General features: G+C 38.9%; 1 protein-coding gene and 1 non-coding gene across 3 annotated transcripts in view; both read left to right on the top strand.

Annotated features, from left to right (window-relative positions):
* RNF149 (ring finger protein 149) overlaps positions 1–12817 on the top strand; it is a 32504-nt gene extending 19687 nt beyond the window's left edge. The window contains exons 6-7 of one of the 2 annotated variants that reach the window (XM_032419240.1): positions 3253–3448; positions 11610–12817. In XM_032419240.1, coding sequence (XP_032275131.1) covers positions 3253–3448; positions 11610–11653 — 240 coding nt within the window. In that variant the 3' untranslated portion in view covers positions 11654–12817. Of the gene's footprint in view, positions 1–3252; positions 4092–11609 lie in introns of those variants that run through there. The other variant, XM_032419239.1, reaches the window with a different exon arrangement.
* A 1140-nt stretch (positions 12818–13957) lies between these two features.
* Positions 13958–14072, top strand: LOC116642127. Its single transcript, XR_004301310.1, has one exon. It is a non-coding gene; the product is annotated as a small nucleolar RNA SNORD89 (small nucleolar RNA).
* Positions 14073–15105: the final 1033 nt, after the last annotated feature.

Here is a 15105-nt window from a genome sequence, read left to right as displayed (position 1 = left end):
GCCAGCCGTGTGCCGAGGGCCTTACGTACATTATTATGTCATACCCTCATAGCCATGCTGGGAGGTAAGTACTGTTTCTCTCCCTATTTTACTAATTAGGAACTTGAACTTAGAAAAGCCGAGTAACTCACCAAAGGTCACACAGCTAGTTATTTGGGAATCTGCTTTCAGATACAGGTTTGCTTAATTCCTGGATACAAGCTTTTAACCAGTAGTCCCACCCAAAAGGGGAAGACGTAGAGGAAAAAAAACAGATTTTTCTAGATCATTATTTTTTTATTGTTTTTAGAGTTTTCGTATAATCAGTGTCTTAAAATATTCTTGATTAAATAGCAAATAGTTTTGAAATAATGATCTTACTACTTTAGAAGAAGTAATTTAAATATCACATACTTCTCTTATTGCTAAACCTAATTTTTTAGGGTTTTTTTTTTTATAGTGTTTATGGTAGAGTTAGAAACCACAAGGAGTTTTTTCTATGATAAGCATTTCATGCACCTTACAGCCCCAGTAACCCTCAAGGAGTCCTCTCATCTTCTAGCTTGACAGGTCTTGGAAAGATAGTTGAGAGACTGCTGCCTTGATTACCACTGTAATTATCTATGAATTTGATTTTTCTATTTTTTTAAGATTTATTTATTTATTTTAGAGAGAGTGTGCATGCATGCACGAGTTGGAGGTAGGGACAGAGGAAGAGAACCTTCAAGTAGACTCCCCACTGAGCTCAGAGCCCGACACAGGGCTCCATCTCACGACCCATGAGACATGACCTGAGCCGAAATCCAAAAGTCTAAAGGATGCCCAACCGACTGAGCCACCCAGGCACCCCTAAGAATTATATTTTTCAAGTGTGAGTTTCAGAATGTCCCCACCACAGGTACAGGAAAGGAGGAAGGTCAGCATTCAAGACCTCTTACTGAAAGAAAACTTACCTGCTTTGATGTCTAGAAAATTTGTCTTTCCTCTAGAATTTCTAACATTTATTTATAGTTTTTAATAATGATGGGTCTATTTAGCAGGGCATAACAGTGAATTTGAGACTTAGTGAACTGAGCCTGTGTCGTAGACACCCTTCCTAGGATTTTAAGCATTTTAAACAGTACAATACAGGGAACTCAACAGATGTTTTTCTTGGCAAAGTTTTCCTTTTTCCTCTTCTCCTTCCTCTTTTCCTTCATTAGGTGCACACTGAAGCTCATTTTAAGTTACTTTCTTCATAGTCAGTAGTTTTAAACCTTTTCATTTCTAGAAATTTTTGTAAGGGTATTTCACGAACATTAGCACTGAGATTAATCCTCATGAGTTTTGTTTTTGGAACTACATCTACATATATGTATTTCATATATTAAAAATGAAGATTATTCTTTTTGCATCAGGTTGGATTACTTTGTTAGAATGTTAATTTCAGAAAGCTTGCCTATGACCCCAGGAAATGTGATTTCTTTTTTATTTATTTATTTTTAAAGATTTTATTTATTTGAGAGAGAGAGAGAGCATGAGGGGGGGAGGGTCAGAGGGAGAAGCGGACTCCCTGCTGAGTAGGGAGCCTGATGCAGGACTTGATCCCGGGACTCCAGGATCATGACCTGAGCCAAAGGCAGTCACTTAACCAACTGAGCCACCCAGGCGCCCCATGATTTCTTTTTTGAAGAACAGAAACCTGTAGTAACTTTAAATCAAACTCTAAGAAATTAACTTGTCTTGCCTTTAGTTGTTTTACAATTTTTGGCGAGTGTGCCATTTTCTTTAGTCCCTTTGCCCCTCCTGCATTGGGTTTTGTAGACAGTGATGATACACTGTCGTGTGGCAACTAGTTCTCACTCCCAAGGAAACGGCTGTGGTCAGAGGGCTGCCATCAGTCCTTCATGTGGACTTGAGAGGCGGTCCTTGCGTTGGCAGCTACAACCTTCTCGATGTGCCATTTGTCACTGTTGTTTTCATTCATTCAGCAAGCATGTATCAAAGTGCTCTCTCAGGTGCTAGATTGGACCTTGACTTGGGGAGACAAAGATGAGTAAGATACAGCCCTTCTGGTTGTGGACTTTCACTTTCTGGACTTTGGGGGCCAGGGCATACACCCACGCACAGTGCTGCAAAGGAGGTATGTTTGAAGTGCTGAGGAGCACAGAGAAAGGAGGAATTTCTCCGCCAGGTGGAGTGGGACGATAAGAGGGTGGTTTTTTAAGAGGGGAGTCTGAGCTGGGTGTTAAAGGATTTGCCTGACAGATCAGTATATTGCAGATGAGGGTGTGACCATGGGGGCTTTGAGACTGGCAGGTGTTTAAGTTTGGTGGGTATTTTGGTAACTATCTGGGAAAACAGATGAGGGTGGGCTGGGTGGGAGTTTGGACAGTATGGCAACTCCATAGGATTTGTGGCTTGGTGTGTCCAGAGTCTGTTCTGAGGGTGTTCAGTTACTTACCAGTGAGAAGGAAGCAGTGTAGCATGTGGTTCGGGAAGAGGGCGGTTCTAGAACTGGGTAGAGCGGCAGTGGGAGGAGCAGGCCCGCTGAGGTGGAGGAGGAGGGAGGTGGAGCCAGCACCATGTTCTCACGTGAAGCTCAGTCTCACTGTAAACCCACAGCCCCCCCTCCTTTACTAGGTGACCTCACCAGTGGTTTCCTCTCTCACAGCATGGCTCTGACTCTGGCATTAATCAGAAAGGTATCTGGATAAACCTCTGTTTGAGACTGGGCTGTCACTTTCCTTATCCTATTTTTTTCTTTGACGCAGCAAATGGAGGAGCTGGAGGTACACTGACAGCCGACAGACTGTCTTTAGGGAGCCACAGCTGATTCTTTTTAAGTGAATCAAATGCAATCTGAAGCCCTCTGTTGTCAGACACTGTGTTCTTCCGAAACCCTGGTACCCGCAGTAAGACAGTAGGGCAGTTAGAGGCATTAATTCAAGCTCGCGGCCACAGCCAGGCTGATTTGCACCCTCTGTCCAGGAAGCAAGGAGAGCGTGTCTCCCACAAAGCTTCACTTACTGTCCGTAGAGAGCTTAAAAGGTGGCATTGCTTGCATCGAGGGGAAAAGTGGTTTTTCAAATGCACAGTGTTTAGCTCTTGGAAAGCGGCTTACTGAGAAGTAATTCATTTTCTGATGTTGCTAAATGAAGAAGACATTAGTGTCTTGCCATATTCTGTGTATAAAAGTAAATACTTTGTAGGAATTGTGAGTAATGATCATGAAATGATAGATAAACTTTGGTTGTGTTACTCAGACAAGGTATTTTCTTTTATTCTCTCAAGGGAGAGCTTGAGGATGTGCAGGACATGCCTGCTCCAGAACCTGCCCTTGGGAGTGTTCTGGCTGCAAATCTGAGTATTACTTTACAAGATGACAGAAGTGAGGGGAGCAATTTGCCATCGGCTTCCACTAGTGATTCTGCACCACAGTGTGATGCCAGTTCCAAAGAAGATGCAGGTGAAAACACAGCCTTACTAGGTAAGTGCCTTGCAAGTCATAAAATGATGTTAGCAGTTGGGGGAAAAAAATGCAGAAAAGCAAAAAGGAAAAATGAAAACCATAATCCCATACCCGCAAATACCATTTCAACATTTTGATAAATACCTTTTCAGATGTTTTTCAGTGTTTAAGGATGGGGAGCATATCATTTATGTGCTGTTAGGTAACCTCTTTTTCCTCTTAATGTGTGAAGCTCTCTCTTTGTGGTGGGTGTGTGATTCTGTGTGGTACGTAGTGTTACAACTTCAGTTTACTAGAATTTCTTTAAACTGCACCCTTTTGGTGGACTTTAACACTTTGAAATCATTATGTGTATACCTTCACCACTTGTCTGATTGCTTCTTGTCATTCTGAGGGATGAAATAGAGTGAATTGCATTTTTTTTTATTACCGATGAGATTACCTTTTCATATTTCTGGTCATTTTTATTCTCTTATGAGTTGCCTGTTTCATGCGTACCTTGTTTTGCTCCGGAGAAACTAATTTTTTCATGTTGCTTCTAAAAGCTCTTTGGTATTTGTCATCTGTATTGTATATTTCTCCCCCAATTTTGGTATCATTTGGTTAATGTATTTTGTTTTTGTTTTTTTTAATTTTTTTTTTGATGTAGTGTTCCATGATTCATTGTTTGCATATAACACCCAGTGCTCCATGCAGTACGTGCCCTCCTCAATACCCATCACCAGACTAACCCATTCCCCCACCTCCTCCCCTCTAGAACCCTCAGTTTGTTTCTCAAGAGTCCACAGTCTCTCATTGTTCGTCTCCCCCTCCGATTTCCCCCCCTTCATTTTTCCCTTCCTGCTATCTTCTTTTTTTTTTTTTAACATATATATTACTTGTTTCAGAGGTACAGATCTGTGATTCATCAGTCCTACACAATTCACAGCACTCACCACAGCACACAACCTCCCCAGTGTCCATCACCCAGCCACCCCATCCCTCCCACCCCCCACCACTCCAGCAACCCTCAGTTTGTTTCCTGAGATTAAGAATTCCTCATATCAGGACACCTGGGTGGCTCAGTTGGTTAAGCGGCTGCCTTCGGCTCGGGTCATGATCCCGGGGTCCTGGGATCAAGTCCCGCATCTGCTCCTTGCTTGACAGGGAGCCTGCTTCTCCCTCTCTTTCCCTCTGCTTGTGTTCTCTCTGTCAAATAAATAAAATCTTTAAAAAAAAAAAAAAGAATTACTCATATCAGTGAGATCATATGATACATGTCTTTCTCTGATTGACTTATTTTGCTTAGCGTAATACCCTCTAGTTCCATCCACATCATTGCAAATGGCAAGATTCTTTTTTTGATGGCTGCATAATATTCCATTGCATGTATATATATATATATATATATATATATATATATATATATACACACCACATCTTCTTTATCCATTCATCTGTTGATGGACATCTCGGCTCTTGCCATAGTTTGGCTATTGTGGATATTGCTGTTATAAACATCAGGGTGCACGTACCCCTTTGGATCACTACATTTGTATCTTTGGGGTAAATACCCAGTAGTGCAATTGCTGGGTCGTGCAGTAGCTCTATTTTCAACTTTCTGAGGAACCTCCATACTATTTTCCAGAGTGGCTGCACCAGCTTGCATTCCCACCAACAGTGTAGGAGGGTTCCCCTTTCTCCACATCCTCGCCAACATCTGTCATTTCCTGACTTGTTAATTTTAGCCATTCTGACTGGTGTGAGGTGGTATCTCATTGAGGTTTTGATTTGGATTTCCCTGATGCCGAGCGATATTGAGCACTTTTTCATGTGTCTGTTGGCCATTTGGATGTCTTCTTTGGGAAAATGTCTGTTCATGTCTTCTGCCCATTTCTTGATTGGATTCTTTGTTCTTTGGGTGTTGCGTTTGAGAAATTCTTTATAGATTTTGGATACTAGCCCTTTATCTGATATGTCATTTGCAAATATCTTCTCCCATTCTGTCGATTGTCTTTTGGTTTTGTTGACTGTTTCCTTTGCTGTGCAAAAGCTTTTTATCTTGATGAAGTCCCAATAGTTCCTTTTTGCCCTTGCTTCCCTTGCCTTTGGCGATGTTTCTAGGAACAAGTTGCTGCGCCTGACGTCGAAGAGGTTGCTGCCTGTGTTCTCCTTTAGGATTTTGATGGACTCCTGTCTCACATTGAGGTCTTTCAACCATTTGGAGTCTATTTTTGTGTGTGGTGTAAGGAAATGGTCCACTTTTCATTCTTCTGCACGTGGCTGTCCAATTTTCCCCACACCATTTGTTGAAGAGACTGTCTTTTTTCCATTGGACATTCTTTCCTGCTTTGTCGAAGATTAGTTGACCATAGAGTTGAGGGTCCATTCCTGGGCTCTCTATTCTGTTCCATTGATCTGTGTGTCTGTTTTTGTGCCAGTACCACACTGTCTTGATGATGACAGCTTTGTAATAGAGCTGGAAGTCCGGAATTGTGATGCCACCTACTTTGCTTTTCTTTTTCAACATTCCTCTGGCTATTCGGGGTCTTTTCTGGTTCCATACAAATTTTACGATGATTTGTTCCATTTCTTTGAAAAAAGTGGATGGTATTTTGATAGGGATTGCATTAAATGTGTAGATTGCTCTAGGTAGGATTCACATCTTCACAATATTTGTTCTTCCAGTCCATGAGCATGGAATGTTTTTCCATTTCTTTGTGTCTTCCTCCATTTCTTTCATGAGTATTTTATAGTTTTCTGAGTACAGATCCTTTGCCTCTTTGGTTAGATTTATTCCTAGGTACCTTATGGTTTTGGATGCAGTTGTAAATGGGATTGACTCCTTCATTTCTCTTTTGTCTTGTTATTGGTGTATAGGAATGCCACTGATTTCTGTGCATTGATTTTATATCCTGCCACTTTACTGAATTTCTCTATGAGTTCTAGCAGTTTTGGGGTGGAGTCTTTTGGGTTTTCCACATAAAGTATCATATCATCTTGAAGAGTGAGAGTTTGACTTCTTCTTTGCCGATTTGGATGCCTTTTATTTCTTTTTGTTGTCTGATTGCTGTGGCTAGGACTTCTAGAACTATGTTGAATAGCAGTGGTGATAGTGGACATCCTTGCCGTGTTCCTGACCTTAGGGGAAAACTCTCAGTTTTTCCTCATTGAGAATGATATTTGCTGTGGGTTTTTCATAGATGGCTCTTATGGTATTGAGGTGTGTACCCTCTATCCCTATACTCTGAAAAGTTTTAATCAAGAAAGGATGCTGTACTTTGTCAAATGCTTTTTCTGCATCTATTGAGAGGATCATATGGTTCTTGTTCTTTCTTTTATTAATGTATTGTATCACATTGATTGATTTGTGGATGTTGAACCAACCTTGCAGCCCAGGAATAAATCCTGCTTGGTCGTGGTGAATAATCCTTTTTATGTACTGTTGGATCCTCTTGGCTAGTATTTTGGTGAGAATTTTTGCATCCATGTTCATCAGGGATATTGGTCTGTAATTCTCCTTTTTGATGGGATCTTTGTCTGATTTTGGGATCAAGGTAATGCTGGCCTCATAAAATGAGTCTGGAAGTTTTCCTTCCATTTCTATTTTTTGGAACAGTTTCAGAAGAATAGGTATAAATTCTTCTTTAAATGTTCGGTCGAATTCCCCTGGGAAGCCATCTGGCCCTGGACTCTTGTTTGTGGGGAGATTTTTGATGACTGCTTCAATTTCCTTAGTGGTTATAGGTCTGTTCAGGTTTTCTGTTTCTTCCTGGTTCAGTTTTAGTAGTTTATACATCTCTAGGAATGCATCCATTTCTTCCAGATTATCTAATTTGCTGGCTTATAGTTGCTCATAATATGTTCTTAAAATTGTTTGTATTTCTTTGGTGTTGGTTGTGATCTCTCCTCTTTCATTCATGATTTTATTTATTTGGGTCCTTTCTCTTTTCTTTTTGATAAGTCTGGCCAGGGGTTTATCAATCTTGTTAATTCTTTCAAAGAACCAGCTCCTAGTTTCGTTGATCTGTTCTACTGTTCTTTTGGTTTCTATTTCATTGATTTCTGCTCTGATCTTTATTATTTCTCTTCTCCTGCTGGGTTTAGGCTTTATTTGCTGTTCTTTCTCCAGCTCCTTTAGGTGTAGGGTTAGGTTGTGTATTTGAGACCTTTCTTGTTTCTTGAGAAAGACTTGTATTGCTATATACTTTCCTCTTAGGAGCGCCTTTGCTGCATCCTAGAGATTTTGAACAGTTGTGTTTTCATTTTCATTTGTTTCCATGAATTTTTTTAATTCTTCTTTAATTTTCTGGTTGACCCATTGATTCTTTAGTAGGATGCTCTTTAGCCTCCATGTATTTGAGTTCTTTCCAACTTTCCTCTTGTGATTGAGTTCTAGTTTCAAAGCATTGTGGTCCAAAAATATGCAGGGAATGATCCCAGTCTTTTGGTACTGGTTGAGACCTGATTTGTGACCTAGGATGTGATCTATTCTGGAGAATGTTCCATATGCACTAGAGAAGAATGTGTATTCTGTTGCTTTGGGATGGAATGTTCTGAATATGTCTGTGAAGTCCATTTGGTCCAGTGTGTCATTTAAAGTCTTTATTTCCTTTTTGATCTTTTGCTTAGATGATCTGTCCATTTCAGTGAGAGGGTGTTAAAGTCCCCTACTATTATTGTATTGTTGTCGATGTGTTTCTTTGCTTTTGTTATTAATTGCCTTATATAATTGGCTGCTCCCATGTTAGGGGCATAGATATTTACAATTGTTAGATCTTCTTGTTGGATAGACCCTTTAATTAGGATATAGTGTCCTTCCTCATCTCTTATTACAGTCTTTGGTTTAAAATCTAATTTGTCTGATATAAGGATTGCCACCCCAGCTTTCTTTTGATGTCCATTAGCATGGTAAATGGTTTTCCACCCCCTCACTTTCAATCTGGAGGTGTCTTTGGGTCTAAAATGAATCTTGCAGACAGCATACCGATGTGTCTTGTTTTTTTATCCCGTCTGATAGCCTGTCTCTTTTGATTGGGGGCATTTAGCTCATTTACATTCCGGGTAACTATTGAACAATATGAATTTAGTGCCATTGTATTGCCTGTAAGGTGACTGTTACTGTATATTGTCTGTGTTCCTTTCTGGTCTGTTATTTTTAGGGTCTCTCTTTGCTTAGAGGACCCCTTTCAGTATTTCTTGTAGGGCTGGTTTCGTGTTTGCAAATTCTTTTATTTTTTGTTTGTCCTGGAAGCTTTTTATCTTTCCTTCTATTTTCAATGACAGCCTAGCTGGATATAGTATTCTTGGCTGCATATTTTTCTTTCGTGCTCTGAATATATCCTGCCAGTCCTTTCTGGCCTGCCAGGTCTCTGTGGATAGGTCTGCTGCCAGTCTAATGTTTCTACCATTGTAGGTTACAGACCTCTTGTCCCGAGCTGCTTTCAGGATTTTCTCTTTGTCTTTGAGACTTGTAAGTTTTACTATTAGATGTTGGGGTGTTGACCTATTTTTATTGAATTTGAGGGGGGTTCTCTGTGCCTCCTGGATTTTGATGCCTGTTTCCTTCCCCAAATTAGGGAAGTCCTCTGCTATAATTTGCTGCAGTATACCTTCTGCCCCTCTCTCTCTTTCTTCTTCTGGGATCCCAATTATTCTAATATTGTTTCGTCTTATGGTATCACTTATCTCTCGAATTCTGCCCTCATGATCCAGTAGTTTATCTCTCTTTTTCTTAGCTTCTTTATTCTCCATCATTTGGTCTTCTATATCGCTGATTCTCTCTTCTGCCTCATTTATCCTAGCAGTTAGAGCCTCCGTTTTTGATTGCACCTCATTAATAGACTTTTTGATTTCGACTTGGTTAGATTTTAGTTATTTCTCCAGAAGGGGTTTCTCTAGTATCTTCCATGCTTTTTTCAAGCCCAGCTAGTATCTTTATAATTGTCATTCTGAACTCTAGTTCCAACATCTTACTAATGTCCGTATTGATTAGGTCCCTGGCAGTCGGTACTGCCTCTTGTTCTTTGTTTTGAGGTGAGTTTTTCCATCTTGTCATTTTGTCCAGAGGAGAATAGATGAATCAGAGAACAAAATGCTAACAGGGTAACAGCGTTCCCAGAAAAATATACACTAAACAAATCAGAAGAGACCCAAAACCGGGGAAAAGAAAGGGAAAGAAAGAAAAAAGGTTATGATCAGATATGATCAGGCTGGTGAATAGATCAGTGCCACACACTAGATTTTGGGCGTATTTTGGTCTGTTAGAAGAAACTGCCTCCTAAAATTTTAAAGAAAGAAAAACTTATATATGTATAAAAATAAGGGTAAATACAATGAAGGGATGGAATATGACTGTAAAGATGAAAATTATGAAAGGTTTTATAAAAAGAATTGATAGGGCGCCTGGGTGGCTCAGTTGGTTAAGCGACTGCCTTCGGCTCAGGTCATGATCCTGGAGTCCCTGGATCGAGTCCTGCATCGGGCTCCCTGCTTGGCAGGGAGTCTGCTTCTCCCTCTGCCCCTCCGCCCTCTCATGTGCTCTCTTTCTCATTCTCTCTCTCTCAAATAAATAAATAAAATCTTTAAAAAAAAAAAAAGAATTGATGCTTCTAATTTTGAATTTTGCCATACGGGAAGAGGACACATACTTTCCAAATTAGTGATATTCGAACTGAATTAGTTTTGTGTTTGACATGTTTAAGATCTGTGAGGCAAAGATAGCTAGAAGTATTAGAACTTAGGTTTTAAACTGGTATCAGAGGGAAAAGACCACATTGTGGAAGAGAAGGGGAGCATCCATTTCAGAGCATTAGAAGGTGGGAAGGGCATTCTCCTAACTAGCTCCCTGGCCTCCTGCTGGGATTGAACCACCTCAGGGATTCCATCAAATTGAGCCCAAGTGCATGCCAGTGTAATTTTTGGCCATTGCCTTCAGTCTCCAGAAAAGAAACTAAATTTCCTTTCTGTAGTACTTGACTACCCTTGAGATAATTAAAAACTGGTAAGGACTCTTATCCTGACTAAATGTCCTTCAAAAGCAGTCCCCCATGTTTTCCTGCATTCTTGTTACCTGTTGTGCATTAGTTGATCAGCATCTCTCCTCTCAGAACTAAGATGATATCATGTGAATTAGTGCATAGAAATAAAGGTGGGAAAAGAAGCTAGGTTATAAAACAACAGAATGTTAGATGCCTTCTGAAGAAGCTGGGCCCTATCCCCATACCTCTGTGTGTGTGTGTGTGTGTGTGCGCGCGCGCGCACGCGCACACACACACTTGGTTTCTATTTTCTTTTTTTGTCCTTTTTTTTTTCCCTTAAATTTCCAAGTATTTGTTCACCAGTAATTTGACAGGTAATTTAAATGATAATGTTCTTTCTACTTTATCACTGTACCAATATAATTTGAGAAATATTAAATTAGAGAAATCAGTTTTTTTAAGCAGACATTAGTACTTCCAGAATAAAATGTGGCTTCACTTAAAAGTTGAGAAAACATTTACTGGGCTCTTAGGAGCAACTAGAAATAAAACATGGAAATTACTAATGGTAGACTACTCGCCAGAGAGTTTCCCTCGTGAGTGCTCCTGTTGTCCAGTTGACCTTGGCTCTGACTGTAGGTGAGTTCAAATACTCGGTTCTGTATTTAAGGAAGTATTCTATTATTGTAAGAAACCTTTGTGCTGAAATTATTTTGTGCTACTCTTTCTAGTAATACCAGTCTGTCTGGTGTTGAATACCTATTGCTCTTCCAAGATAGCTTAACCTCTCTGTGCCTGTGCTTAATCATCTGTAAAATGAGCATAATAACATTGGGTCACATACATAATCCAGTAAATGTTCGCTGTTTTCATGGGCAGTGACGCTGACCCCATCATCATGGTCATTGTCATAGCTCTCTGGTTTACTTCTAAAAACATACATTAATACCACCAACTAAGACTGTCTTTTCTTTATAGTCCCATGCTAATCAGAGTAATGTTGGTTAGGCTAATACTAGAAAACCTCTCATACCATATATGTGAGGAAGATGTTTGTATATTTTTCATGACTTAATGGGTTGCCATTTTTACATGTAAGTTTTATTTAAATTTTTGTTATTTGTTTCTTGAATTATAGCCTCTAAGTGGTCACAGTGTTTATGTAATTAAAATTTAGAGTATGCTAAGTGACTAACATTGGTTTTGTTGCTTTGTCGTAGAAACAGGCAGGAGTGACCTTCAACGTGGAGGACCCATCTCCTAGCGCACATCCTGATGACCACATCACGGACAGAGCTTTGGCTTGAATTAAAGGACTTTTTTTTTTTTTTTTTCAGCACATAGTTTGTATATTTGAAAATAATGTACATTCTTTTACCTTTCGGGTTCTGATTTGATATACAAAGGGCTAAGATATTTTATTCTTAAAGAGACATTTTGAATAGTCGTAATATATTTATCTACTAAAATATATCATTTATGATAAACAGTATGTTGCTTTGGACTATTACAGAGACCACTAGGAAGGCACTCTAAAGGGGACAGGTCGGGGGTGTTTCTGAATAATAGACTAGCTGCTACGGTACTGTGAAAACAGGATTAATTTTGTTTCTCAAGGATGACTTTAGACTGAGCAACTGAATTTAGACTAGTAGAAATGGAATTGTATAATTCAGTGATCACGAGTTTTCCCTGGAGGAAAGACTTTTCTAGAACATTAAACCTGTGAATGAGATGGGAGAAATCTATAGCTTTCTTGAACCTCCATGTCATCATCTAGAGACTTTGAAACCTAAGAAGACTTCTTAATTGTTTTCTCTTCGGAATTATAGGAAAAGCACTAGATGACTTTAGGATTTGCATTTTTCCTTTTTAATTCCTAATTTCATTTGACACCTTAAAGGAGAGGGAAATTTATCCATTTTTTTCTACAAATAAAGGAAGCTAAGATTCTGCATCACACATGAGCAATAAATTTTTCATTGCCTTAAGGAAATCGAGTAGGCAGACTTTTTTGGTAACTGATGAATGTGTTGGTTCCAACTACAATTTAATCTTTACAATTAAAAAGGTGATAGATGGAGAATTTTGATTGTCATTGTTACAAAATAAGCAACCAGTTTTCCTGATTGATTTAAAGCAGACATAATGGTCATGACCTTGTGTCATCATCTATCTTTTTTAAAATCTTGGCTGTTCTTATAGGTGAAAGGATCAGGTTAATGTAAAGCTTTTGGAGACCGTGCTCTTAAGTTTTCTAAAATGATTAAGCATACACATACTCTTCTCTCCCTTCTTGTAGGTGGAGGTTGAGGAGGGTGAGGGAAAGTTATTTCTTAACTTGAAATTGTTGTCCTTTGTTGCTTCTAAGCTAGTTGCTGTGTATATCTTTATTTTGTGAGTAAAAATAAATGTCTATTGAGAAAAATAGAATTTTAAAAAATTTAAAGAATTTATTCTTACAGCTGCATCTAAATTGTGTATAGCTTATTTTTTTCAAACTATTTGTTGCACCTGGATTCTAGCCACTCATAGTGAAACACTTGGTGAGTTTTACTTTACCTTTTTTTTTTTTTTCCCACTTTACTGAAGTAAACTCTGGCCAGATTCAATATGAGGAGCTACTGAAACAGAAAATTTGTTTTACTTTGAGCTCTCATGTTAACAGCCTCAAAGTAGGTTTCCATAATAGCCATTATCTTTGAAATCTGCCTTCTGTGGTTCTTTGAGAATAGGAAAGTATGTCCTTGATTCTGTACCAAGTAGATTTTTGTGCTCTTTGTATTTTAAGATACATACTTGGGAGAAATACTTTAATTAATAATTCTTTACAGTATCCATTGAAGCAGACTTTTAAAAAGAATACTATGACAGATCAAGGTAAATTGTTTTTGATAATTACAGAAGTGTGATTTCTTAATTAGCAGCTATCAGACTTAGCTTTCCTTAATTAAAAAGTTTGAACACTAAACTATAAATAGAAGAGATTGGAAGAATTGTAGTGGTCTGGTCTCATCTCTAGAAACATGTCTTCCATAGCAGAGAAAGGCATTATCAAGAGAAAATAGAAAACTGCAACACTTTGAAAGTTTCCTTTGCTTTTTTTTTTTAGATAGAAATAAATATGATAGAGAAGGGTCAAATATTAGCAGAATTTTTGCTGAGACATAAAATTGATGAAATGTTACTCAGAATAATGGGGAATGTAAGGAAGGAAGAGTAAACTAGAGGTTTGGTTAAGGTTAGTCATACTACTTATGGCAGTTGTCATTTTCCTTCTAACAATTGTCATAAGAGCCATTTGTTTACAAATAGTGTAGCAACAATATATATATTTTTAACTCTCAAAGTCACAGGCGGTGTGTGAAGGAAGCAATTTGGCCCTGAACTTCACTGAAGCACTCTGTCGTCCGCTGCCTGCTGGTGCTGCTTCTGGGTTTCCCACCAGAAAACCACAAAGGCCAGGAGAGACAAAAACAGAGCACCTTCGGCAGGTAAACCTTGCTTGCTAACTTTTTGGGGATCTTCAGTATATAAAACCTTTCCTGAGAGATTGTTCCCTGCAGTCACTGAGGAGTGATGACAATAAAAGGCCGAATTGCAGTGTGCCCATCAGCAGTTTGCTCTCTGTGGGGTGCACAATGACAAAATCTCCTGAAGCGAACCACTGGTCTGACCTCAGTAACATCAGGATTAAAGCTTTGCACTTGGGCCGGCTTTCCAAGAGGGGTCTTCCCAAAAAGAGCTCAGATCTTTTTAAGAAAAAAAAAATCAGTGAATCTGAGACATTGGGCCTTAAATGAGTAGTAAATACCTTTCTAGATAGTTTACAGTATACTTGCTGAATCAAGGACTGCTAGAACCATAAAACAATAATAGACTTTCAAGAACAGGTGTGTTCCCACTTGACTGAAATACCTAGTGTAACCAAATTCCCCAAGAGGATAGCTTAATTGGCAAGTTTCTTCTTTTGAGAACATTAAAGTTTATTTGCTCGGTGAAAGCTGAGATTAAGTCAGTATGTGTATGTTACTAACTAGAACTTGAGGTAATTACATGTTTGGTCAAAAGCAGTTTCTTTGCGCTCAGCGCAAACCCTGTTTTGTGATTTACAAAGCACAGGGTGCTGGCCTGAACCAAAGTGAGACTTGTGTATAACATACGCTGTACTTCTGTGATGCAACAACCAATTAGAAAAGCCACCTACGCCTTTCCCAGTTAATTTTGGTTTTTGAAGTTTTAAAAAGACAAGCATTTCACTTTAAAAATGCTAACATGTAATTCTAGCTACTAAAGTGAAATTTCTATAATGTCCTTATCAGCCATGCAGCTAGAGATTTGCCCTTATCCTAAGAGCAAAGTATAAAATAAATTATAAATTGAAAAAGGTATGTGCATCACATTAATTTAGGAATAAAAGTCAGTGTCTTCTTTTTGTTGAGGTGTAAGCTTGTATATTATGGGCTGAGAAACCTGTGAATCCCAGTACTTTCTGTGGGCTTGACTACATAGGTATTGGATCCCAGGATTGTGCTTTTGGAAGCATCTTAAGGGATTTCCCGATTAGAACAGTAGTGATTGCATAAAAAGAACAGATTAAAGTGAAACCAGCAAAATGTTCTTCCCATGCATTAATTTTCCAGATATCCTTAAAATGTTCTCTTAAAGTGCTATTACTCAAAGTATTTAAAATAGGTACATGAGGAACGCCTGGGT

Source organism: Phoca vitulina, unplaced genomic scaffold, assembly GCF_004348235.1.
Source record: "Phoca vitulina isolate PV1807 unplaced genomic scaffold, GSC_HSeal_1.0 scaffold22, whole genome shotgun sequence".
NCBI classification, from domain to species: domain Eukaryota; kingdom Metazoa; phylum Chordata; class Mammalia; order Carnivora; family Phocidae; genus Phoca; species Phoca vitulina.
This window is presented reverse-complemented; position numbering and strand designations above follow the sequence as displayed.